Raw genomic sequence first — 24,893 nt, 5'->3', positions numbered from 1 at the left:
TCACCGCACGCATTCAGCCAATCCAAAACACACGGAGTTTCAACAAAATTTCCATTTTACAACTATAAGAGAAGAAGATGTTAGCTTTTTGAAATAGAAGAAGCTCAACACATCAAAGTGGAGCAAAATAAACAAATATAAATATATTAAACACTGCAGATAAAGAAATTAACCTCCTTGCACCTCCAGCTATGTTATCAACCACGAAAAGAATCACAACCATTCTACTCTTTATAGTTTAACATTGTCCTTGTTTAAATAAAATCAATACTTATTCTTGTATATTTGAATATTCTGACATTACGTTCCAATTAAATGTTCTAGATCACTGCAAAAATGTCGTTATCCACAGCTTCTGCCCTTATTTTCTGCCGTTCATGTCAATCCAACTCCCAAACAGTTCTTTCATGATTTCAGAAAGAAGATGTTAATTATATTGGATTAAAATAATAAATAAAATAATTTATTTATTTATATTTTTTATTCTATTTATAGTGGATTAAAATAGCAAATATTATTTTTTATAAAAAAAATAAATTATTAAAATAATATCTAAAAGTTTATACTATTAAAAATTACGAACAATAAATAAAAATTTAAATAATTTAAAAGGTGACAAAAATAATAATAAAACTCACAATTTTTTAGAAGTGCGAACTAACAAATAACATTGATATTTAGGAAATAATTTGTCTATTTTATCCATTTTTTTTAAATCTTTGAATAATTATTTGGAAGTTATATACAAAATATCATATCAAAATTAAATATTTAAACCTTTTTATTTTTTAAAAATATCTAGTTATTTGCAAAAACAAATGAAAGAAATACACTTAACATAAAATTACTAAATTTTAATGATAAAAATATTTTATCTTTTAATAATAATTATAAAAAATTGTTTCAATATGACCTTTAAAGCCTTTTGAAAATATATATTGAATATTTGGTTATTTTTATTACATTTTAAATCTTTTGAGTTTAAAATTTTTTGAAATTTATTTAGCACTCATATCTTTTGAGATTATTGTTTTTAACAATATAAATTTCTGAGTATTATTTTAATATTTATCCTAATTATTATTAATTAATAATCTTGGATTTATGTTCTAAATATAAAAAATTGATGCCAAAAACTTTTATCTTCTATGATATTTTTGTTATTAGAAATAAATAATTCTAGCAGAAAAAAACTGAAAATTTATAAAAGAGAATAATATGAATTGAACTCAACTTTTTTTTAATGAATTTGATAGGATGATCTAGTGAGTTGGACCGATTTTATTACTCATAGATAATTCTTTTAATTAGATTAAAATATCAAATAGTATAATATTTTAAATAATTTTTTTACCAAATTTTAGTCACTAAATCACTCTTTAAATTTTTATTTGCTCGATAAATAAACTTCCATATCAAATTGTTCGTTTATATGAAAAATTTAATAGAATATTTAAAATTATTAGAAATTATTATGTCTTTATTAAATAACAATAGAGACTGATTTATTTTTTGTTTATCAAAATTTAATAAAAAGATTGATTATATCTAACAAAACAAAAAACTAAAAATAATTTTTATGATTGAAATTTGTTAAAAATTAAATTATCTGATTAAAAAATTTTTGAAAATTAATTTGGGAAATTAACAAAAAAATGATATTAATAGTATAATAATATCGTGGAAGTGTGTTGGCGGGTGCATATAAATAAAAGCAACCAACAAACTCACAGACCAAAAAGAAGCCCCCCTTTCACACACACTCAGAGTAAAGAGCATAATAATCAGCACATACAAAGAAAGATCGAAAACACAAAAACGCTTTGAAACTGAAGGAGAGTGAGGAAAAAAATAAAAATAAAAAATATATATATATATAGAGAGAGAGAAATATAGAGAGAGGGAGAGAGGAACCAACCTACCTTAGTAGTTGTTAGAAGAAGCAGCAGTTCAAGTCGCTGTCTCTGTGTGTGTGTGAGAAAGAGAGTGTGTGTGTGTGTGAGAGAGAGATGAGAGAGAGAGAGAGAGAGAGAGCACTCAAGAAAATCTAACCCCATTTTTTCTCTCTCTACTTTCTCTCTCTAGAATCTGCACTCTGGAGCAGGGGAACACACCCCATTTCATCGGAAGAACCTTTTCATTCTCTGTTCCATCAGCTCCGGTTTCCTTGTGTCCGCGCAATGGAGCGGTACGGCCGGTCCAGCGAGGGTTCCCGGTCTGATCCATCGCCGGAGTGGACCGGAACTGGCCTCGAAGGTATGATATTATATTTGATATAATGCCCCAACCGCTCTGTTCTTTTCATTTTTGTTCCTAAAATAAAATATGAAAATCGTTTCCCCTTTTGCCCAAAGTTTGTGGCTTTCTGCGGTTGTGATTTGTGTTATAGGAGAATGTGGGGTGTTGTGAAGTGTGTCTGATCCTGATTTTGAAAAATGCAGAGCCGGTGTGGCAAATGGGATTGGGTGCTGCAGAGGAATCTTATCCCCAAAGGCCTGATGAGGCTGATTGTATCTACTATTTGAGGACTGGATTCTGTGGCTATGGTTCCCGCTGCCGTTTCAACCATCCCCGTGACCGTGCCGCGGTAAAATTGATCGTTCGTTTGATTTTTAAGTTTGTGGAGGGTTTTTTGTTGTGTTATTTTTGCGCTTGATGTGATCATCAGTTTTTCTTAGTGTAGTTTGATTTGATATTGGCTATGATCAGTGTGACAGTGTTGAGCTTATTGAATCAAAAGGCTTTTCGTTTGAGGGGTTCTCCTTTGAATCACTATTTTTTTTAATCAATTGAACTCTGAGATTGATATATTTGCAGTGATCTAATGATTTGGTGATATGTGAATGTTTCAGGCTGTTGGTGCTGCTGCTAGGACTGGAGGAGGGGAGTATCCAGAGCGAATTGGCCAGCCTTTGTGCCAGGTGCTTAATATGGTTCTGCTTATACTTTTGATATGCATTGAATTATTCCCTTTGACAATTGACCCCTGTGATTCCTTGTTTTATATGAAATGATGTGCCTGTGGTAATCTATAATTCTATTATATGTTGAGGATAGAATAAGCTTGAATTTCTGTTTTGACTCATCTTTGTATTTTAAGTTTTCTTTTGCGTGTTGATTATATCTGCTGATGCTTAAAAATGCAGTATTACATGAAGACAGGGTCATGCAAATTTGGTTCTTCCTGCAAGTACAATCATCCTAGGCAGGCTGGAGGCTCTGCTACCCCTGTGTCACTAAATTATTATGGTTATCCATTGCGACCGGTCTGTATTGATATATATATATTCTGCATAGACCTCTATGCATTATTATTATTATTATTATTATTATTATTATTATTATTATTATTATTATTATTATTATGTGAACCTTGGTTCTCATTTTTAGTCATAGGTCATGTCATATGGGCTTACTTTGAACTGACATTTTACAATTATTTTTGACAGGGTGAGAAAGAATGTTCCTATTATGTGAAAACTGGGAGATGCAAGTTTGGTGGAACTTGTAAATTCCATCATCCCCAGCCTGCTGGCATCCAAGTTCCAGCGTCATCACTGGTTCCTCCAGTTTCACCTTTACCTGTACCAGTACCTTCACCGTTATATCAATCTGTACAGCCTCCATCTGGTCCTTCATCTCAACAAATTGGTGTACTGGTTGCAAGACCACCGCTTTTACCTGGTTCACTAGTCCACAGCCCTTACGGTCCTGTGGTTCTGTCCCCTGCCATGGTCCCTTTTTCTGGCTGGGGTCCATATCAGGTAGGCTAAGCATTTTCTTGTCAACTCTTTTTCAGGTTATACTTGCATTTGTTTTCAAAAAATACATTTGAAGTTTTTGTGGTCTATTTGGATGTGCTTTTGAAAAAATAAAAATTGAATAAAAAACTAATCTGCTTATGTGTTTTCTGAGAAGAAAAGACGGCAGCCTTGGCTTTATAGTACTTTTTAGAAGGTTATCTGAATATATCATCTATCTGCTTTGGTTGAAGCTGTTGACTGTTGAGCTCTTTGTACAGGCTCCTGCAGCAAGCCCCGTCCTTCCTTCTAGTACTCCAACTAATGTTGGGTCAGCACAGCTTTATGGGATAACTCAGGTGCCTTCATCACCAGCTGCCTATGCTGGACCTTATCAACCTTCCAGTTCTTCTCTTGGTCTTTCAGGCGGTAGTCAGAAAGAGCAGTCATTGCCAGAAAGGCCTGATCAGCCAGAATGTCAGCATTACTTAAAGACAGGGGAGTGTAAATTCGGTCCATTATGTAGGTATCACCATCCACCAGACATGAGTGCACCGAAAGGGAATGTAATTCTTAGTCCTGCTGGCCTTCCGTTACGTCCGGTAACTGTTACCTCTGAACTTCTTTGCACTTAATATTGCGCTATGAATGATACATATTTTGTATTCCCATTTCTACCTTGTAGAGAAAAAAAAAACATGGCTTTCTCATTGATCCATCTTAATGTTTAGGCCAGATTGACGTATAATAATTTTGTTTCAAATAGCTCTATGTAGGATTTGAAACATGGTTTATCGAACCTGAGATTTAGTTTTCATTTTATCATAGAAAAGAATGTCCCAATAGGAGCAATTCTCCCTTGTTCTTGTTCTTTGATTAATATTTTAAGCTAATGTTTGCATGAAATAGTGTTGACAAGGCTTTGTTGTTGTTGTTGTTGTTGTTGTTTGCATGAAATAGTGAGCTTTTACCATTGTAGTATCTTGTTTAATGCATTCATGCTGGGTTACAGCACAACTGCTCTCTAAAATTTAGTGAATAGTAAGAATTTGATGATCTTGACTAAGGAACCTTTAAAATAGTAGGAAGATGGTTTGCCAAGATTCCTGTTCCTCCATTTTCATGGAAGTGGTTCAGTTAAGTATATGGAATGATGTTACAACTGCCTTCTGTATGAGTGTTTTAATCATAAGGTTGGGTATCTTTAAACTATTATGGCTTTATTCTATTGGGGATTCTTCTAGCAAAAGTTTAAAGCATGAACATAAACTTTTGGTTTAGGAGTGCCACTTTGGGATTGGTTTTACCGTTAATGAGTGGAATTCCCTTGATGTCGTCTTAGGTGTGCATCTTGTTTCTTTCTGTCATGATACCACTCCTCCCAAAAATTTAAACTGAAAAGAGGAGATACATGAATGATTGTATCTCTAATACGCCTTCTCACACAAGGGTCTCTTGGATTTACATGACTTTTTTTGCATAAGCTTTCTTTTCTCTTTTTATTTTTCTTATGCTATTTTTTTTCTCTTTTGGGAAATAACAAGGATCAAACTTTAGATTTCGGTTATAAAAGCTCTGGTATCATGTCATGATACCACTTCTCCCAAAAGCTTAAAGGAGGAGGCACGTGAATGATTATCTAACACTTTCTTTAGGTGTATACTCGATAAATATTAAGATCTGATTAATTGACTGTAACGAAGGGTTAAGTTCTCTTAGCATATCAACTAGAAGAAATGGAATGGAGCAGCATCTGGATAGGATGGAGTAATAGCTTGAGTTCTCTACTAAGCTTTATGGATTGTCGAATATGTGGATATGTTATTGTGTACTTTAAACTGTTGAAAAGTTATTCTGTACTATAAATGTTCGAAACTTATTGACACTTTTTAAGTATGTTTATATTACATTTAAATGCAATGCTTCTCTGACTTGTTTCTACTGCATAATTTTTAGGGATTTCTCCCATTAATGTATTGTTCATGAAGGGATATTTTAATCCCAATGTACTCCCTAAGGTAATTTATTTAGTCCTGCATATTAAAGTTGGACCTGCTACCATTAATGAGTTTTTGTATTCCATGTATATACTTTTTCGTCCAATGCGCACCTTTTTTTTTTGTAAAATATGGGAGTTCATTTTTGGTATCATATTTTGTTTAAATCATCATGAAGAGAGGAAAGTTAAATGGAAGATTTTGTCTTTCATGTTAAATATTATTTCCTCTTTCGGTAGCATGCATGATTGCATGCCCTTGTACCAAAATTTATGAACTCGTGTTTCATGAAAAAAATATTGGCATTGATTACTGGTAATGTTTTTTAAGATTTACAAGATTTCAGCTTATGGATATTGACATATAGTTTTTTTTTTTCTTTTTTTTTTCCTGCTTATCAAAGTATATGAATAGAATTTTAATAACATATATAAATGTGGCTGAGTAGGTACTGGCTATTGAAGTTCACTCAGGTGACTTGAACTTGTCAGAGGGTATAACAACTTGGGTGTATTTGTTATGATTGATATGTGTTACTAATTGCACCACAACCACAACCACTACACCTCCTTGATCCTCAACTTTACTAACAGCAAATGTCCCTCTGTCATCATCATCTTTCCCCTCTAACTGCTCCAAAACTGCATCTTTCACCTTTGATATCCAATGTCTACTCATGATCAAAGTTTTAGTTGATATCACATGAAGTCCTGAATCCATTGAAATCTGTGCTTTGCCATCTCTGACACGGTGATTCTGGTTGGTGTGCGTGATCTAGGTAATATAATAATGAATGAGAGAGGAGGTGGGGGGGGGGGGGGGGATGAGCCCTTTAGAATTTAGAGAGAAGGGGGTCACTGAAATATAGGGTTGGGAGTAGGGGTTGGGCCATTGGGGCATGCGAAAAGTGCAGCTAGTTTGGACTTAGCATCTATAATTCACCCTTGAAATATTACTTCTCCAAATGCTATTTTTTTTCCCCATCCTCTCTTTTATTTATTTATTTATTTCTGTAATACCAAAAGAAGCCTAGAACTTATGATTGAGTGTTTGAGCATTCATATTAATTATTTACCTAGTTTGTCTGCCTGAATCTTATTCATATCATGGGGTGCCTCTTGGGTTAAATATGAAAGACTTATGCATGCTTTATTTGGTCTGTGCACATCAGTTGCTCAGTCATTAACATTTCCTTGAAAAGTTGGGCATAGGAGCCTTGTGTTGTGTGATTATTCTAGAGATGGTCTCATGCTTTGTCATCTGTTTTGTCTCAGTTCTTCCCATTGTAGCTTAATTATTCAATGCCCAAACTGTCTGTGGTTAGATTTTATGTCTCCTTTGGATTAGAAGCACTTCCAATTCTCCATATTATAGACAGATAGCTGTGGTTCAAGAAAAGTATTTAATTTCTTAATTTTTTTTTTGTTTCTTTTTGTTTTTCATTTAACATTCCTTGGTTTGAACTAGCACTTGGTGATGATAGGTTCGGCTGTTCATTTAAAGTATTTTTTAAAATATTTATTTGACTGCATTCTTGATTGTCAAGCATCCAATCTGTGTTTGATCAGGGGGCATCACCTTGCACACATTACACACAGCGTGGAGTATGTAAGTTTGGCTCTGCATGCAGATTTGATCATCCTATGGGATTATTGAGTTATAGTCCATCCACATCATCCCTGGCTGACATGCCGGTTGCACCCTATCCTGTTGGTTCTTCAGTTGGTACACTTGCTCTGTCATCTTCAACATCAGAGTTGCGGCCTGAGCTCACCTCAGGATCCATCAAGGAGTCTGTTTCATCTCGGATACCATCTTCAATGAACACATTGACCGGATCAGTCGGCTTGACTTTGTCAACAGGTGAACCTGTTTCTCAATCAAGCAGTCAACCATCTGCTCAGAGTTCCAGTACATCAGCAGCTGCTGATACTGCCACAACTAGTACTGTCTCTTGCACCACCTCAAGCTCGAGCTAAGCAATGTGAATGCATACCTCATCCTTACCCCTTTTTTATATCTAAATTCTTCAACTGGACATCATTTTCAACGAGGTCCTCAGATACATTCTTATTTTTTGGTTATCCCAGTTCCAGATTCAGGTCTAGCACATGTCTATCCAATTACCTTCATGTTCATATAAACTTTTTGTGGCCATCCCATTGATCTTGAATAAGCCATGGCCAGCCTTGAGAATTTCATCAAAAAACCATACAGTCAAGTTGCTTTTGAATAACACCAAAAGAATCTGCAAGACCATCCACATCTCCAGTTTCTCTGAAGTTTGTTGTGCTCATTTATGCTTCTAATCTTTTGTTATCAGAAAAATTTTCTCCAGAATTAAATTGACCACATGTTTATTTCTCTTCGGCCAAACCCCTTTTTCGAATTCAATATCATCTTTTGGTTCAGCTTCGGAAAGCCTTGTTCAGTCTTATTCCCAACTTGTGTCTAGGGTTTGCTGTGAAGAGCGGTAATCAGGAGATAAAATGAGGCTACACATTGCTCTCTTATATGGTTTTGATGTTGTAAGAATCAAAAGCCTGACTTGGTACTTAAATTTATTACAGAATACATATATATGAAGAAAACACATAAATTGACACCTAGTGTGCAATAACCTTTCGTTTCTCTTTTAATATTGGTTTACTTGATCAAGCTTTGATCAGGTAATTTTTCAGAGGGGTTTTTTTTTTTTGTTTTTTTCACTCCCTTCCACCCTTGACTGAATATTTTGATATTTGTAAGATGATTGTATTATAAATACATTACCACTTTGCTTAAGTAGAAAAGGTAGCATGCAGCATGATGCACAACATCGAATGGAATTATGAGACAAATGAAATGCATATCTTCATTGGACAAGTTACCTGCGCGATCATTAGATAAGTAAGAGTAGCCATTTTGTTCAGGGACAGGGCTATGATGCACCGGGATAAATATGATATATCATGCATTAAATATAATAGGGGAAAGTATGCTTTTTTGTTTTTAAGGTTTTCGAAAATTTTCTAAAACATCTTTAATATTTAATTCGATTTAATTTTGTTCTTATCGTTTGAAATAACTTTCAATGATATCTTTACTATTAAATTTTAGACAATCAACTGTTAGTCAACATTTTAATTCCAAAGAAAGAAGATATTAGGAGGCCGGCGGTGGCCAAATCTAGTAGGTGATGCAGAGGCGAAGGTGGCAATGCGAGTCAGATCCAGAAGGTGACATAAGGTGGAGGTGAAGAGAGGAAGAGGGAGAAGGAGGAGTGGCGACGACACTCAGAAAACGAGGGCAAAGAGGAAGAGGCTGACGAAGGAGGTAGAGGTATGCGGAGAAGGAAGTAGTGGTAGAGGTAGTGGAAGAGGAGATACGATGAAGAAAGAAAAGAAAGCAGCGACGAAAAAATAAATTCTATTAGATCAACACTGTTAAATTATTTTCGTGTATTATATCCAAGTTCAATTTTCCATCTTATGTCCTCCTAGTGGGATTTTTTTTTAAATAAATAAAATAAATTTTTTATTTATGGATATAAGTAATTTGTAGTATTTTTATTAATTTGTACTCTACAAACGTGTTTATTTCGTTTACACTATAAATAAGATACAGTACGTAAAATTTTGAGCAGCTATAAAAGGATTTGCAACCATTTGTATTTTTCACAAATATTTCAATTCTTCTCTTTCGGTTTTCTTCCAAAAGTTAAGAAAAAATGTCTAGTGGTAGTGGATATATGGTTGTAAGTGTGTATCCCAATTGTCATATGAAAAATAGTGACACTGTGGTGATATTTGAGTGTGATAATTTTATTCTGTTGTACACTCGGAGAGTAAAAGTTCTTTGTCCGAGCTAAATAGTCTAATATTTTGGAGCATTGGTGCTAGCGGGAGAAAAGAGGTTGGAAGAATTGAGTATAGGTTGCTAGTACCGGTGGAAAATGGACTTTTTTTTTATTTCGTCTGTTTTGACTCCATGGCGATGAGTATGTGTGTCCCATGTTTGACATCAACGGGAGAATCATGGTGGAACAAGTGATGGAGCTTTTTGCGGAGGTTGATGATGTTGGTGGCGGTGGATCTGACCATTCGAATTTTGTGCAAGATGACCCACTTCTTGCACCACCACCGTTATACTGTACTAGTCCAGCGGAAGACATGGATGTGGACAGTAAAGAGGCATATGAGGAGTATGTTGCCAATAGCAATGATAGTAGTTCTTCTGAGGATGATGAGGAAGGGGAGTTTGTACCAGAGATTCTGGTCGACACATCAGTTCGGTATCTTTTGCCTGCCTTGCAACCAATTCCGGCCTTATCAATTATAACCGATCACTATCATACATTGCATCTGGATGCGATGCACGAGGAAACTCCATTTTCCTATATGGGTGGGGACGATTACAACATAGATGGTGGTGTGGAGTTTATGGTTGGCCACAGATTCAAAAGCAGAGAGCCAGTATTGCAAGGTGTGAAGAATTACAATATTCGTAGAAGTGTTGAGTACCGAATCGTAAAGTCGGATCAAGTTTAATTGTTGTTTATATTCTAATTTATCATGATTATTTTGGTTATAAATGCCTACCATGTATATTTTATTTCGTTAGGGAGGTGCTTAGATTTGGAGGTGCACATACCTGTTTAGCCCCCACCATGTCTTAGGACCATCGATAGTTGGACAATAATCTCATTTGTAGCTTGCCCCTCATACAATTCGGCCCATCAGCCAATATCTATGTTCTACAAGGGACAGTTAAGCAAAGCTATCACTTCATACCCTCGTACGTAAAGATCTGGATGACAAAGCAAAAGACAATTGTGTAGATATATGATAATTGAATAGAGTCATATAATAAAGTACCGAGGTTACTCCAAACATTGCAGAATTATTGTCCCAGAATCGTGTCTAAACAAGATATACATAGTATTATTTTATTTACACTATAAATAAGATAAGTAATAAAATACAAATCAATAAAAATGCTTTAAATTATTTATATCCATAAATAAAAAATTTATTTTATTTATTTTAAAAAAATCTCCTCTCTAGTGTAGAGCACAGCCAACCAAACTACCACATGTACTGCGGCACCAAATCAAATTTTCAACGTAAAGTCGTAAAGTTCAAAAGTGAAATTCCAAGTTTCCAACCATCAGCAGTGCATACTTATCTCTCAACTTTCAGGGTCTAATGTGTATGAGAAAATAGAAATGTCTTAATAAGATGGTACCCGTAGTAGTGATGTTTTTTTCCTGCGTGGTTTATGTAATGTACAGCTATTTTTTCATATATATATATATATATATATATATATATATATATATATAATGAGTTTAGTGTCGTGAACCTTCATGAATTGCACTCTCATTTTAAATGGGTAAGCTACTAAAAATGTTCTGAAAAAAATTTTTGAACGTAATAAAATTATTTCTAAAATATTAAATGATAACAATATTTTTTAAAAATTCAAAAATATATTATTTTTTATAAAATATTCCTTAAGATTTAACGTGATTATCTTTGAACCCTTCTTCTAAGTCCCAAGAACTAAGATTAGTATTTTTATTAAATAAAAATTAAACATAATAATTCGGTCCCCAGCAAATCATAGAATGATTCATTAAGAGAAGGAAACAGAAGTCAAATAAAAAAAATTAAAATAGATTTTTTATTTTAGCTTTATTTAATAAAAAAATTATTTATCAAATGCTTCCTTAACAACTAAATTTTTTTAAAAAAGATTTAATAGCAATTAACAATTTCAGAAGGACAAATTTCAATTCAAATAAATCAAATATAAAATTCTATCATTGATTCTTATTTGTCAAACATTGTCATTGGCTCCTATTTGTTAAACATTATTGCTGAAATAATTATAAATTATCAAAAAAATATTTAATAAAAATTAAATATTTTTAAGATAAAATTGAATTAACATATATAAAATTTTGGAATATGTTTGAAAAAAAAGACCACTTATGTAATGTAAAGAAAAAGGATATTTTTTGTTTTTAATATTTTTAAAAAATTTTAAAAATACCTTTAATTTTTAATTTGGTTATATTTTTTAAATATTTTAATTTTACCCATTTCATTTATTTTTTAATTTTACCCATTTCAGAAGATGGTGGTCTTAGAATACAAGTATCATTCCCATGGAAAAATTAAGCACCGGTAATCATTCCTTTGTTAGATCGATAATTTTGCCAAACCAATCCAATGTTTTATGTGATTTACTATTTAGTTACTTTTTTACTATTAGAATTATCTATACTGAAATTTTTCATAATAAAGGTAAATTTTTTATGTGTATTATTTACTATTTAGTTACTTTATATAGATCTCTCTCTCTTCATGTGCGTCTATGTTGTTCATTTGTTCATAGGGTACTTCTTGCTGCCAAAAGTTCAGGCAACTAGCCGAAAAGCAGCACACACTCACCCTTACATTATGACATTATGTGTCTCTATATAGAAAATATTAATGTAACTAAATACAATCATAGGTATATATTAAAATTGACAAGTAATATAAAATAATACATTAAAAATAAATAAAATTATACACAAATTTGTATAAAAATATATTATATAATAATTAATTTTAATAATTTATTTTAATATATAAATAATATTTTTAAATTGAATATAACATGTTATGAATTTTGCTGGCGATTGTTCTAAGCAAAGTCTTTAATGAGCTAAACATAAAAGTTGTTATATTATTGGTGGTTTCTATTGTAAAAATATTATTAGTGAAATTGATCATTAAAAGATTAGATTTAATTTTTATGGGTTATATATAAATTTTTTATATATATACCTAACAATATATTATTACATCAGCAAAAATGATTATTTTTATACTTATTAATTGAATAATAATCTAAATATATGATTTGATTTTATAAAATTTTGTTCATTACATTCAGTCAAAGTAAAAGATAAAAATAAAAAAAGGTTAAATTCAATATTAATAACTAAAGCTTCAGTTAGTTTATTCATTTTTGTTTAGATAGTTATTATCTTTATCTTACTAATGTATATCTTTGACAGAATAATTAAGAATTTATATCTTGTGTTAATATTACATTATCTTCTCACATATTTTGTGTTCGAAATGGATATATTATAATTATTTAAATGGCATGTTTTTTTTTCTTTTTTTACTTTTAAATATCAATTCAATTACCTATTCAATTACCTATATAGGACTTTTTTTTTCAAGATAATTCTTTTTATTCCTTGAATAATAAAGTTGGTCTAAAATCGGACATCACACATAATAATGCCCCACATGAAAAAGTTCTACCAATCAATTAAACAACTATGTAACCGAAGTAATAAAAGAAAAAAAAAATGTATAGAGAGTCAATAGTTTTAGTGTATAATGCTACAATAGACTTAAAAAGAAAGGTATTTTTAAAATTAAAAATCAGATTTTTAATTAATTATTTAATAATTATTTAAATTCAGATTTTGAAATTTAAAAAATTAGGATTAGTAGTTAAATTCATTCACATTACATATGGTCTCTACATCCAAATTCTAGCAGAGCCGTCACCCTCCATCTGCTATCTGCACCCACTCTGCGCCTCATAGTCCCCCTCTCTCCTCATAGTCGGCGGCAACCATCCGGAGACCAAGTAACCTAAACTTCAGCACCGCCGTCTCCCTCCTGAAGCAGCGTCATCTCCGTTTCGTGGTCAGCAACGTCCCGCCCTCACCGCGAATATAATACTTTCCTTCCCCTCACGTAACCATGTCGCCGACACTGCCGCAGACTCTAACCGACGCCGCCACGGGTTCCTGCATACGCCGCCAAAAGCTCAACGACACCGCTGTTTGAATTAACTGTGTGAGTATGGTAGATGTAACGTACGCGTGCTTGAAGACAATATCAAATAAAATACTCAATTGCTTACTTTTGATTCTCACTCATGTCTCCTCATCTGTTCAAGCTTTTTTTTTATTTTTTGTTTCTCCAGTTCTATGGTTACATCAAATCATAAGACTCATATGTCAAATTATACATTTTTTTAATAAAAATTAAATTGTTGGATGATCATAGTTGTTTCTTCTGTTTATTCATCATCTTCTTCTATTTTAATGGTCAATTTAGGATGATCATTTTAGTAGGTATGCGGATGGTTATTTTAATTTTTATGTAGATGATTATTTTGCTTGGATTGGATTTAATTATATATAATTAAATTATGTAAGATGTTCAATTCATTAGGTATGCAGATGATTATTTTTATCCTTAAGTGGATGATTAATTTTAGTAAGGGTGAGTGGCGTGTGGCAAGCCAAACAGCGACGGTGAAATGGGATGATTATTGATGAAGGTGGGAGTGGCCGCCGGTTGAAAAAGAAGAGAGTATTGGAGTGAAATGCTTTAGTAAATTAGGATTTCAGATGATAATTTTTTTGAAATAACTAATTGAATTTTTAAAAAATTTGAAATTTGAAATTAGGGAATTTGAAATTTGATATGAAATAACTAAATGAGAATTTTTGAATTTAGATCATCTGTGAAGTGATTTTTATTATTTATCTCTATTGGGCTAAATAACCAACCCATTATACACATTGACAAAATTCCTCATTGATTTCTTAATAGAATTCAAAAAGAAATAGGTAAGGTCATCTTTAAGAAGGAAAAATAGGAAGACAAACTTTCGAACAGTGTGAACAACTTCTACGAATAACTTCCACTTACTTTTAAAGATTTGCTCATTTCTGAATTTTCAAATCTGTTATGCTAGGTTAGACTACCTATATAGAGCTTGAATCTAGTATTTTCAGTTAAATTATCCCAGCCCTACCACCTGAGCTTAAATTAAAATAATTATATCAAGTGTATACTAAAAAGTAATATTAAATTAATTATTAATATAAAATATATATAATAATTAATCTTTAATGTGTATTGTTATGGGGTTTACCTGAAACCAGATTGTTAGGCTCAAATGGGAGGCTCAAACGTTTAAGAATGGGGTCTCCGACTTGTCCTATGTTAGGGAGCTGCCGTCCAAATTGTATGTTTGGATGGATAGGGGGTGGTACCTACAAGACACTCCGATGTCTAAGTCAGCAAAGAGGTTAAGCAGATTTAAGTGTATTGGACTTAGATTTATCTGAGTATGTTAGTGTATTTATAGGGGATGAACTAATAACCACCGTTGCAGTAGTTCCACTTTTGATGGTGAATAACCGTCCCTTTATTTTAGAATTATTGAGATCTTTCTTCTAAAAGTGGTGAGAGATTTAAGAAGGTAGTTACTCACTTGGATAAGTGACAATTGCCTGCTTGCGTTGATCCCGACCTCTTTGAAAAAGTCGGACGAGTGACAGAGGCCAACCTTTTAGATTAGGCCTCTTATCTTAATTGAGCCTGTCTTATATTTTAGGTCAGGGTATGAATATGTATATAATAATTTTTAATTAAAAATATTAATTGCAAATTAAATCACTCTTCTTTCAATGCATTAAATTTTCTTAAAGCTTTCTCTTTATTCTAAGAGAAAAGGACAATTTAGTCCCTGACCTTTTAAGCCTCAGACATTTTCGTCCCTGAGCATTGGAAAATACATTTAAATCCCTGACATTCCTAAAAATAAGACCGATCAGTCCCTCCGTCCATGAGCCACCCTCAGAGCGGACGGAAAATGCTGAGCTGGCTCCCCCTATGCTTATCTGACTCAACGGCGTTCCCACGTGACACGTTAGTGGGATGAAGGTTTTGAAAACGGGACACATAAGTCCCTCTCACTCAAGTAAAATGACTACATTGTCCTTAACCATAATTCTATCCTCACCGCCTCTCTCCTCTTCACCTGCGCAGCCCCCAACCCTCTTCTCCTCACTCTTTCTGCCTTCTCAACTATACACACACAAAACAAATGCATTCACACACATGGAAGAGAGATTCGAGAAGGGAGATGCGTCGCCGGTAGGGTGTGGGCCGCCGTCACGCCATCGTCAAGCTGGAGAGAGGAGCCGTCGCCGCCACGCCTCACCGTCGATCTCCTCTTCACCTGCGCAGCCCCCAACCCTCCTCTCCTCACTCTTTCTGCCTTTTCAACCATAATAAAAGAAGAATGGATTTTGGCTTTATAAATGAAACCAAACAAAAGAAGCCAATAATCTCAAGGGGGAAAAAATTTTCTGGCCACAATGATCTTATTTCCGGTTAAATAAAAATTAAGCTTTTTCATTGCCGTGTTTTCTTAGCCTTCCAACCATGCATCAAACAATTTAGTCTTCAAAAAGAACCAAAGAAACAAGAAGAATTTTTAATACATAAATATGTCGAGAAAAGCAAGAAATTCGATGGAGCAATTGAATTAAATTGTGAGAAGATGAAGGGAAGGGGTAACCGGCACAACTCTTCTCTTTCATGAGCTTGTAGATGAGAACGGAGATTCCAAGGGAGTGGACAGCTTCAGCGGCGACAAAAAGGTTGTCATGATCGTGAACGATGAAGCGGAGAAACACGAGCGCCGCCATGCCCGAAACGACGGCGAGAAAAGCCTTTACCTTCGGAGGCTGCCGCCGCACCCATGTGGTGACGGCGTGGATCGACTTTTTCGGAGGCCTCATTCCTCTTTTGAGTCTCAGAGAGAAGCAAAGAGTTTTCAACTTTTTTCCTTCTAAAATCTGAATTAGGGCGTAATTTGAGATTTATGCACTTCAACGGTTCAACTCTTCCTGCGCAGGTGAAGAAGAGATCGACGGTGAGGCGTGGCGGCGACGGCTCCTCCCTCCAGCTTGACGATGGCGTGACGGCGGCCCACACCCTACCGGCGACGCATCTCCCTTCTTGGATCTCTCATCCATGTGTGTGAATGCATTTGTTTTGTGTGTCTATAGTTGAGAAGGCAGAAAGAATGAGGAGAGGAGGGTTGGGGGCTGCGCAGGTGAAGAGGAGAGAGGCGGTGAGGATAGAATTATGGCTAAGGGCAATGTAGTCATTTTACTTGAGTGAGAAGGACTTATGTGTCCCATTTTCAAAACCTCCATCCCACTAACGTGCCATGTGGGAACGCCGTTGAGCCAGGTAAGCATAGGGGAAGCCAGCTCAGCATTTCTGTCCGCTCTGAGGGTGGCTCATGGACGGAGGGACTGATCGGTCTTATTTTCAGGAACGTCAGGGATTTAAATGTATTTTTCAATGCTCAGGGACGAAAATGTCTAAGGCTTAAAAGGTCAGGGACTAAATTGTCCTTTTCTCTTATTCTAAAGTGCAACTCCAATGACTTTTAACCTATTATTATCATTATTATTATTATCATTATTTTGGGAAAATTTTAGAACAAAAGGAGCACACATCATAATTTTGAGATTACATTAACAAGAAAAAAAAAAACAAAAAAAAAAACAAAAAATAGAAAAAAAAAAGGAGATGAGGGGCGCTACGAAACGTACAAGGTACATGCAAAGTACATAAAGTGTAGCGTACCGCCCTTAGTCAATCATCATAAGGACACCTCAACGCTGTAGTAATAAACTAATAATTGACTTGAATTTTTTGTATCTATTGTGTATTCATATTTATTATTATATAGAATAAAGTGTAATTCTTAGTTTAACTAAGAATAACATTTTATTCTATAATAATAAAACAATGAATACATAATAAATAGATATAGAAGGAAAAATAAAAGAACTAGAAGAGCGAGTAGGTCATTCCTAAGTGGACATCCCCCAAAGAAGGAATTGATGGAGAAGTAGTTGAAGGAATAGGAATAGCAGACTCACGAGTAGTCACTACTACTCCATAGCTTGGACTAGTCTCATTCATGATGGGACACAATGCATTCATGCAACCTTCTTGTTTGTCAAATATACCTGAAAGTTCACCATAATTATTACTCTTATTATTGCAATCCCAAGATGATTGTTGCTCATCCTGATTGTTCCAGAATATTCCTTGACCATCAAGTTCTTCACCACCATAGTAATCTGGTGCCATTGTTCTCACGTGCTTCAATGCCTCCATGGTGTTTGTGTTAATGCTGCTAACAACATTTTGGTCACTAGGAGCTGAAGCAGCACTCATGGAGGAGTTTGAGGTATTGTTGTTGGTGGGAGTACTAGAAGAAATAGGTCTGAAACAATTCTCTGGAACAATGCATTCCAGATAGCCAGAATTTGTGGAATCAGTGGCTGAGAAGAAGAACAAATTCTCATCGCTCTTCATCACCAAATTTGAAGGGTTCTCATCGTCGACAAGGGAAGTAATATCATCATCAAGTTGGTGAGACATGATGCAATTCTGATGAGTATTGTTGAGGAAATAATCTTGTGAAGGTGGCAAAACAACTTGTTGATGATGATGAGGATTATTATCCATAGAGTTGAGAAGATTATTACCATTGATGGTGTTGTTTTGTGTGGTTGTGTAGATGAAGTTTGTTCTTGCTAAGCCACCTTTGATGGAAAGAGCAGCTCTATCATAAGCAAGAGCAGCTTCATGAGCAGTGTCAAAGGTTCCAAGCCAGTGTCTCTCTTTGGTTGTAGGGTCTCTGATCTCAGCAGCATATCTTCCCCATGGCCGTCTTCTCACACCAAGAAATCTTCCTGGTTCTGCTGATTGCTGCTTTCTTCTACCTCTTCTCTCAGTGCCACAAGAAGATGAAGTGTTGCGTTGTAGAATAATAAGAGTTGATAATGAAGAATTATTCATGTGTTCTTCATGTCCTTTGAGGTAAGTCTGTGAGGTTCCAGAGGAGGTGGACATGGCTATAGGAAAGACAAGTGAAGTATTGAGTGTATAATAAGGTTAACGATAGATTATGATCGAATTGAAGTTGTGAGGGCTATTTATAAAGGCTGATTTTATGTTTCCTTCTACCTGTTATCTATCTTTTGTTTAATTGACAAATTTTAAATACTTAAAAATTATTAATTTTTTTATATTTTTAAATTAAATATTAATTATTTAACTTTTTTTACAATTAAATACCAACTGTTTATAAATAAATTAAAGGGACTTGGACATTATTCTACAGATGTCATTCATTCTTAGCTTTCAAACACTATTATGTAATATATATAGACTGTTCTTTCCTTTCCACCCACTTTTGTTTTGTTTTTTGGGTTGTTTCTATTAATTTATTATTAAATCTCAAAAGTCCTAATCATCCTTCATCCATTTAGTGAAAATCATGCCGGTCTAATGTATACTTGTGAATTCTTTTTGGACATTCTTAAAAATATTATCTAAATAAATATACTGTTTTTGCTATATTATATGAGTAAAAACACATACTCTAATTTAATAATAGAAAATATATATATATGTTAGGTCAGTATCTAGATTAAAGAAGAGTAACTACAAATTGTAAAAAAGGAGTAGTGTTCAAATAACAGAAATCATCACCGTTAAAGACTAACAAATGAGCAGCAGCGAAGAAATAATGATTCACTTCACTTTATAATTACTTTGATTCTATCATATTTCTTCTGAAAATCGTAAATTAGATCAACTTATAGTAGCGAGCTAACTATTGCATCATGTGTTCTCGCAAGGTGTTTATCTATGTCCCTTTTTTTTTTTTTTTTCTAAAATATCTTAATATTTAATTTTATTTTTAATATGTTTAGTTTGTGTCAAAATTATTATAGAATATTAATTTTATCTAAAATATTAAAGACAAAATAAAAAATATTCAAAAATAATTTTGATATAAATAAAAAATATTAAAAATAAAATTTAATCAAATAAAATATTAGAATTACTTTAAAAGTATATAAACGTTAAAAGACACCAAACATACTTTACCCCAAAATTAAGGTGCACACTACAATACAGATCTAAATTTACAGAGATTCTCGTAGAATAACTTTCCTTGCGACACGTGCATTTTGTGGAGCAGCTTGGCATGCAGCGCTGGCTCAGGAAATTGGCTTAGCTAGTTGGCTAGGCATAAATAATTTCTTTCTTAACGCAGGGGAAGGGGTACAAAGAAGGGTGTGAACCTACAAATAGTGGAACAATATTTTTCTTTTCTTTTTTATAGTGTAACCTAAAATTTAAAGAAAAATATTTGTTGTTTATTCTAATTCTTAGTAAAAACTTAAAAGTAGAAATAGATAAAACACTAATACTTGAACTAAATAAGTATATTAAACAAGGCTTAGTTTTGCCTAAGATATCTTGTGTGATTATATGTAATTTTAAATATTTTAATTTTGAATATTTTTTTCTGTGAAGTTTTTTTTAATTATATTATTTTTATTTAAAAAGTAAAAAAAACGTCACTTTATTTTAAACAAGTAAGATGTTTTTAGAAAAGTCAAATTCAAAAAGGTTTTAATAAAGAGAAAATAATACTTTTTTCTTGTAAGATATTTAAATGTTCAAAAATATTATTTATACACTAAAATTAGTCACTAAAATTAATCATTATATATTTATATATAAATATATTATTTATTTTATTTTCAATATATATTTTATATTTTAACATGTATTTTATATTGATAGCTGATTTTAGTGTACATCTAATATGATTATTAAATGATATATTCTTTTTTTATAAAAATTAAATAACATTTATTTTAGTCTCTTTGATTAAAATTCACTTTTATAACTAACATTTATATGATTAATAAAAGATTTCAAATAAAAAAATTAACTATCCAATTTTATTTAACTTTTTTTAATTACTTTGAACTTTTTACCAATTATAAAAAGTATAATTCAGAGTGCACTGTATTAGCTATAATTTTCACCGTAATAAATTGTATTTAATGAGTTAAAAAAAATAAATTAAAAAAAATTCTCAATTTGTCATGTCAGTTTTATTATTGAATGTATTACCTCAATTTTTATATAATACTGGTGTATACTTGTGTATGTACCCGTGCAATGTACGAAAAATATTTAATTTTTTATTTATATCTAAAATATTTTTAATAAAAATTAACATATTTAACTTTAAATTAAGCTCAATTTATTTTTTTATTAATGTGAATACTAACCAAAAATACATAACAAAAAAATTCACAAAATAATTAAAATAATTAAAATATATATATAATATACAATAAACTAATGTCTTAATTTTTATTAGAAAATGTGTGTACCCATTTTTTTTTAATGGAAAAACTCTGCATCTATGTATTTTTTACATGGTTGTTAACCAAGTGATTTCCTCCACACGTGCGTCTCCCACTACTCACTCGTTTGTCATATATGCGCTACATATAACGTGCTGCAACTTAAAGTTTTGCTCAACGTAAACTTTCTGCTACAACGTAAAGAAGGAGGAAAAGAAAAAAAAATACAGCAACAACAACAACAAAAGAATGACGATAAGGAGAAAACACGTAAAGAAGAAGGAACGCGAAAAAGAAGGAGGAGAATGAGGAGGAAGAGAAACGCAAAGAAGAAGAAAGACGCTCCGTGTGTAAACAAGTGTGAGAAGAAGAAGAAGAAGCGTGGGGGAGAAGAGAAGAAGCGTTGGGCAAGGGCGATTTCGTGTGTATTGGGCGCGTGTATTTCACGTTTCATTTAATGGTATTGAATTTTTTAGTGTTGGACCAACTTGATTACATGGTTACATGGATGTGTAGCATCCTTATTTTTTTAAACAACAAAAAATTTAATCTATGTCTTCAAGTAAATAGAATTGTTTCAAACCTCTGGAATACATCACTATGAAATCAGACTATGATATCCTTTTTTTTTGTCCAATAACCAGTCTTCTTCTCCACCGTGCTTGTTTAGCATTGTGCCTATTTATGTCAGCCATTATACTTAGGAGTGGCAGTGGAACGGGTAAGGGAGGATTTTCGCCCTAATCGATCTTGCTCCATCTTACAATAGTCCGCATAAAATATGTCTCACTTCTATCCATAGATAGTAAAATGTTAAACCCTAACCTGGTCTACGGGTACCCGCTCCATCCCTACTCGTTCCTATAATTATTAAAATCCAACAAATAAAATTATATTTTAAAATTTATATAACTATGATCACATACATAATATAAATTAAAATAAAAATTTAAATATGATACAATATTATTAATAATTTATTTTAAATAGATTATATATATACTGGAGTAAGTATTACTTAAACCTGACCGTGTCCCGTACCGTCCTACTAAAAACCCGTCCGGAGCGTGAGTAGGGACGGGAGTGGATATCCGTAAATTCAAGTAGTGTTGCCAACCCTAATTATACTCTTAAAATTTCTTGTTGCGATACAATTTGAATTAATCTTTTATAAAAAAAACAAAACAAAATTAAACAAATCAAAATATTATCTAACTCAAAAATTATATTAATTATAGCCATTAATTATATCTTTTAAATTTTTCTATTTTATATCTATAATTATTTTTTATATATAAATTTATATTCTTGGATTAATTATAAATTTCAAACTTTCCTACTTTATACTTGTATTTATTTGCTATTTTAGCTTTGATGTTTGTTTTACATGTTAGAATATATTTAATTATTATTTTTATACATGTTAGAATATATTTAGTTCATATATATTCTATATTATTATAGTTAAACAGTTATGATTATTTTCTTATATATTATTATATTTTAATGTTATTATAGCACTGTTTCCACTCACTAATGACGTGATCTCATATTTTTATTCTTCTAACGGATCTTTCATGTGCTACGCAGCTCAACTACGGAGTCATCTACTTCTGCTTCGTGACTTAGAAATCCGTTCCTTGTTCTTTCTGCTACGTGTCAATCTTAAGTTGCTTTTTATTCTATCTCTATAAAAATATCGCTGTACTATATAAATCACTTTATTAAAAATACTTTAGATATAAATAAAAAATTAAATATTTTTTGTACATTGCACGGATACATACACCAGTATACACCAGTATTATATAAAAATTGAGGTAATATATTTAATAATAAGACTGACATAACAACTTGAAATTTTTTTTAAATTTATTTCTTTTAACTCATTAAATACAATTTATTACGGTGAAAATTATAATTAATACAGTGCACTCTGAATTATACTTTTTATAATTGGTAAAAAGTTTAAAGTAATTAAAAAAAGTTAAATAAAATTGGATAGTTAAATTTTTTTTTGAAATTTTTTATTAATCACATAAATGTTAGTTATAAAAGTGAATTTTAATCAAAGAGGCTAAAATAAACGTTATTTAATTTTTATAAAAAAAATATATCATTTAATTATCATATTAGATATACATTAAAATTAACTATCAATATAAAATACATGTTAAAATATAAAATATATATTGAAAATATAATAAATAATATATTTATATATAAATATATAATGACTAATTTTAGTGCTAATTTTAGTGTATAAATAATATTTTTGAATATTTAAATATTTTACAAGAGAAAAGCATCATTTTCTCTTTATTAAAACCTTTTTTAATTTGACTTTTCTAAAAACATGTTACTTGTTTAAAATAAAGTCAAGTTTTTTTTACTTTTTAAATAAAAATAATATAATTAAAAAAACAAAAATCTTGACAGAAAAAAATTCAAAATTAAAATATTTAAAATTATATATGATCATTGATCACACAAGATATCTTAGACAAAACCAAGCCTTATTTAGTATACTTATTTGGTTTAAGTATTAGTGTTTTATCTATTTCTACTTTCAAGTTTATACTAAGAATTAGATTAAACAACAAATATTTTTCTTTAAATTTTAGGTTTTGCACTATAAAAAAAAGAAAAATATTATTCCACTGTTTGTAGATTCACACCCTTCTTTGTACCCCTTCCCCTGCGTTAAGAAAGAAAATTGCTTATGCCTAGCCAACTAGCTAAGCCAATTTCCTGCGCCAGCGCTGCTTGCCAAGCTGCTCCACAAAATGCACGTGTCGCAAAGAAAGCTACTCTACGGGAATCTCTGTAAATTTAGATCTGTATTATATAATACACCCAAAATTAAACATATATAGTTCCGTTCACGTGCAAGGAAAGGCCAAACTGAAATACTTGAAAATCTACCTTCTAAACTCATTTTTGAGACAATTATAATCGGTCAAAATAACAGATTTCAATTATATCTTTTAGATATTATCATGTTTCACATATTTATAGTTAGGTTTCTTTTCACATATTTGGTTTCGCATTTTTTTTTAAAGTAGCTCATGAAAATTGTTTTTAAAGTTAGCTTTTTAAAAGTTATCATATCTGCAAAATTAAATTAAAAATAATTTTTAACAAGTATAAATACTATAATTATATTTGGTGAAATAGTTTTTAAAAATAAAATTGAATAAAATATATATATATATAATAAAAAAATAATTACTTATATAGTATTATAATTAATGAGGATAATTTTAGATATTTATTATTATATAAGATTATATTAGACTTTTTAATTTTGATGAACATAATTTATTTTTAAAAAAAAAATTAGATACTGTTAAAAGCATTTTTAATTTTTAAAAACTGCAAGTATAAGCATATAAATTTTTAATTCACTAAATACAAAATAAAAAACACAAACTCTTTTATCCAAAAAGCTTTATCAAACTAAACTTAAGATGTTATATTTCTCAAGATACACGTACGAAAATACTGACTATTTTTAGACAACAATTTGTTCATAAAAAAAATTGAAGACACAATAAAATTAGTATAAAACATTCTAAAAGTATTTTATTATATATTTATTTTTTAATTACTATTTATATTATATTTTATATTCTTTAATTATTGTTAGAATAATTATATAATATCAAATGTAATAAAATAAAATTATAAATATTACATACATAGAAGTTAAATTATTATATTTAACATTATAACTTTCTCATATAAAAAGAGAAAGAGAAAGAGAGAGAGAAAGAAAGAGAAATACTTCTAATGTATAACTATGATATGCAGTGGTGGAGTTTAAAAAAAAAAATTAGGGGGGCAATAAACAATTTTAACATAAAAATTATATAATAATATTTATATAATAACATTTATAAATAGAATTATTTTTAAAATTTGTCAAAAATATGATAAGAAATAAATAATTTTAAAATAATATTCTTCAAATTTTGAGTGACTTAAAAATTTTAATAATTAAATCAAAATAAAGAAAATTAGTAATTTTTTAATATAAATAGCCAAACTATTATTATAAAAAATCATCTTTTAGAAAATTGTCTACATTAG

At 31.4% G+C, this 24,893-nt stretch overlaps 2 protein-coding genes across 2 annotated transcripts; one reads left to right on the top strand and one right to left on the bottom strand.

Moving 5' to 3' along the window:
* Nucleotides 1-1,731: 1,731 nt before the first annotated feature.
* LOC112714305 (zinc finger CCCH domain-containing protein 58) lies at nt 1,732-8,529 on the top strand. Its single transcript, XM_025765877.3, has 7 exons — nt 1,732-2,256; nt 2,442-2,587; nt 2,853-2,921; nt 3,147-3,266; nt 3,450-3,764; nt 4,022-4,342; nt 7,306-8,529. The coding sequence occupies exons 1-7, from the start codon at nt 2,181-2,183 to the stop codon at nt 7,714-7,716; spliced, it is 1,458 nt and encodes a 485-aa protein (XP_025621662.1). The 5' UTR covers nt 1,732-2,180; the 3' UTR covers nt 7,717-8,529.
* An 8,874-nt stretch (nt 8,530-17,403) lies between these two features.
* On the bottom strand, nt 17,404-18,477 carry LOC112718099 (uncharacterized). Its single transcript, XM_025770000.2, has one exon. It carries the CDS (start codon nt 18,475-18,477, stop codon nt 17,404-17,406), a length of 1,074 nt encoding a protein of 357 aa, XP_025625785.1.
* Nucleotides 18,478-24,893: the final 6,416 nt, after the last annotated feature.

This window comes from Arachis hypogaea, chromosome 10 (assembly GCF_003086295.3).
Source record: "Arachis hypogaea cultivar Tifrunner chromosome 10, arahy.Tifrunner.gnm2.J5K5, whole genome shotgun sequence".
Lineage (NCBI taxonomy): Eukaryota > Viridiplantae > Streptophyta > Magnoliopsida > Fabales > Fabaceae > Arachis > Arachis hypogaea.
The sequence above is the reverse complement of the archived record's forward strand: the minus strand, read 5'-3'. Positions and strand labels throughout refer to the sequence as shown.

Bases quoted from the DNA above. Each gene is read 5' to 3' on its own strand.
- LOC112714305 (XM_025765877.3), top strand. From the start codon at position 2,181: ATGGAGCGGTACGGCCGGTCCAGCGAGGGTTCCCGGTCTGATCCATCG. The intron at 3,267-3,449 runs GTCTGTATTGAT...TATTTTTGACAG, and splicing joins ATGGTTATCCATTGCGACCG to GGTGAGAAAGAATGTTCCTA. The intron at 3,765-4,021 runs GTAGGCTAAGCA...CTCTTTGTACAG, and splicing joins CTGGCTGGGGTCCATATCAG to GCTCCTGCAGCAAGCCCCGT.
- LOC112718099 (XM_025770000.2), bottom strand. From the start codon at position 18,477: ATGTCCACCTCCTCTGGAACCTCACAGACTTACCTCAAAGGACATGAA.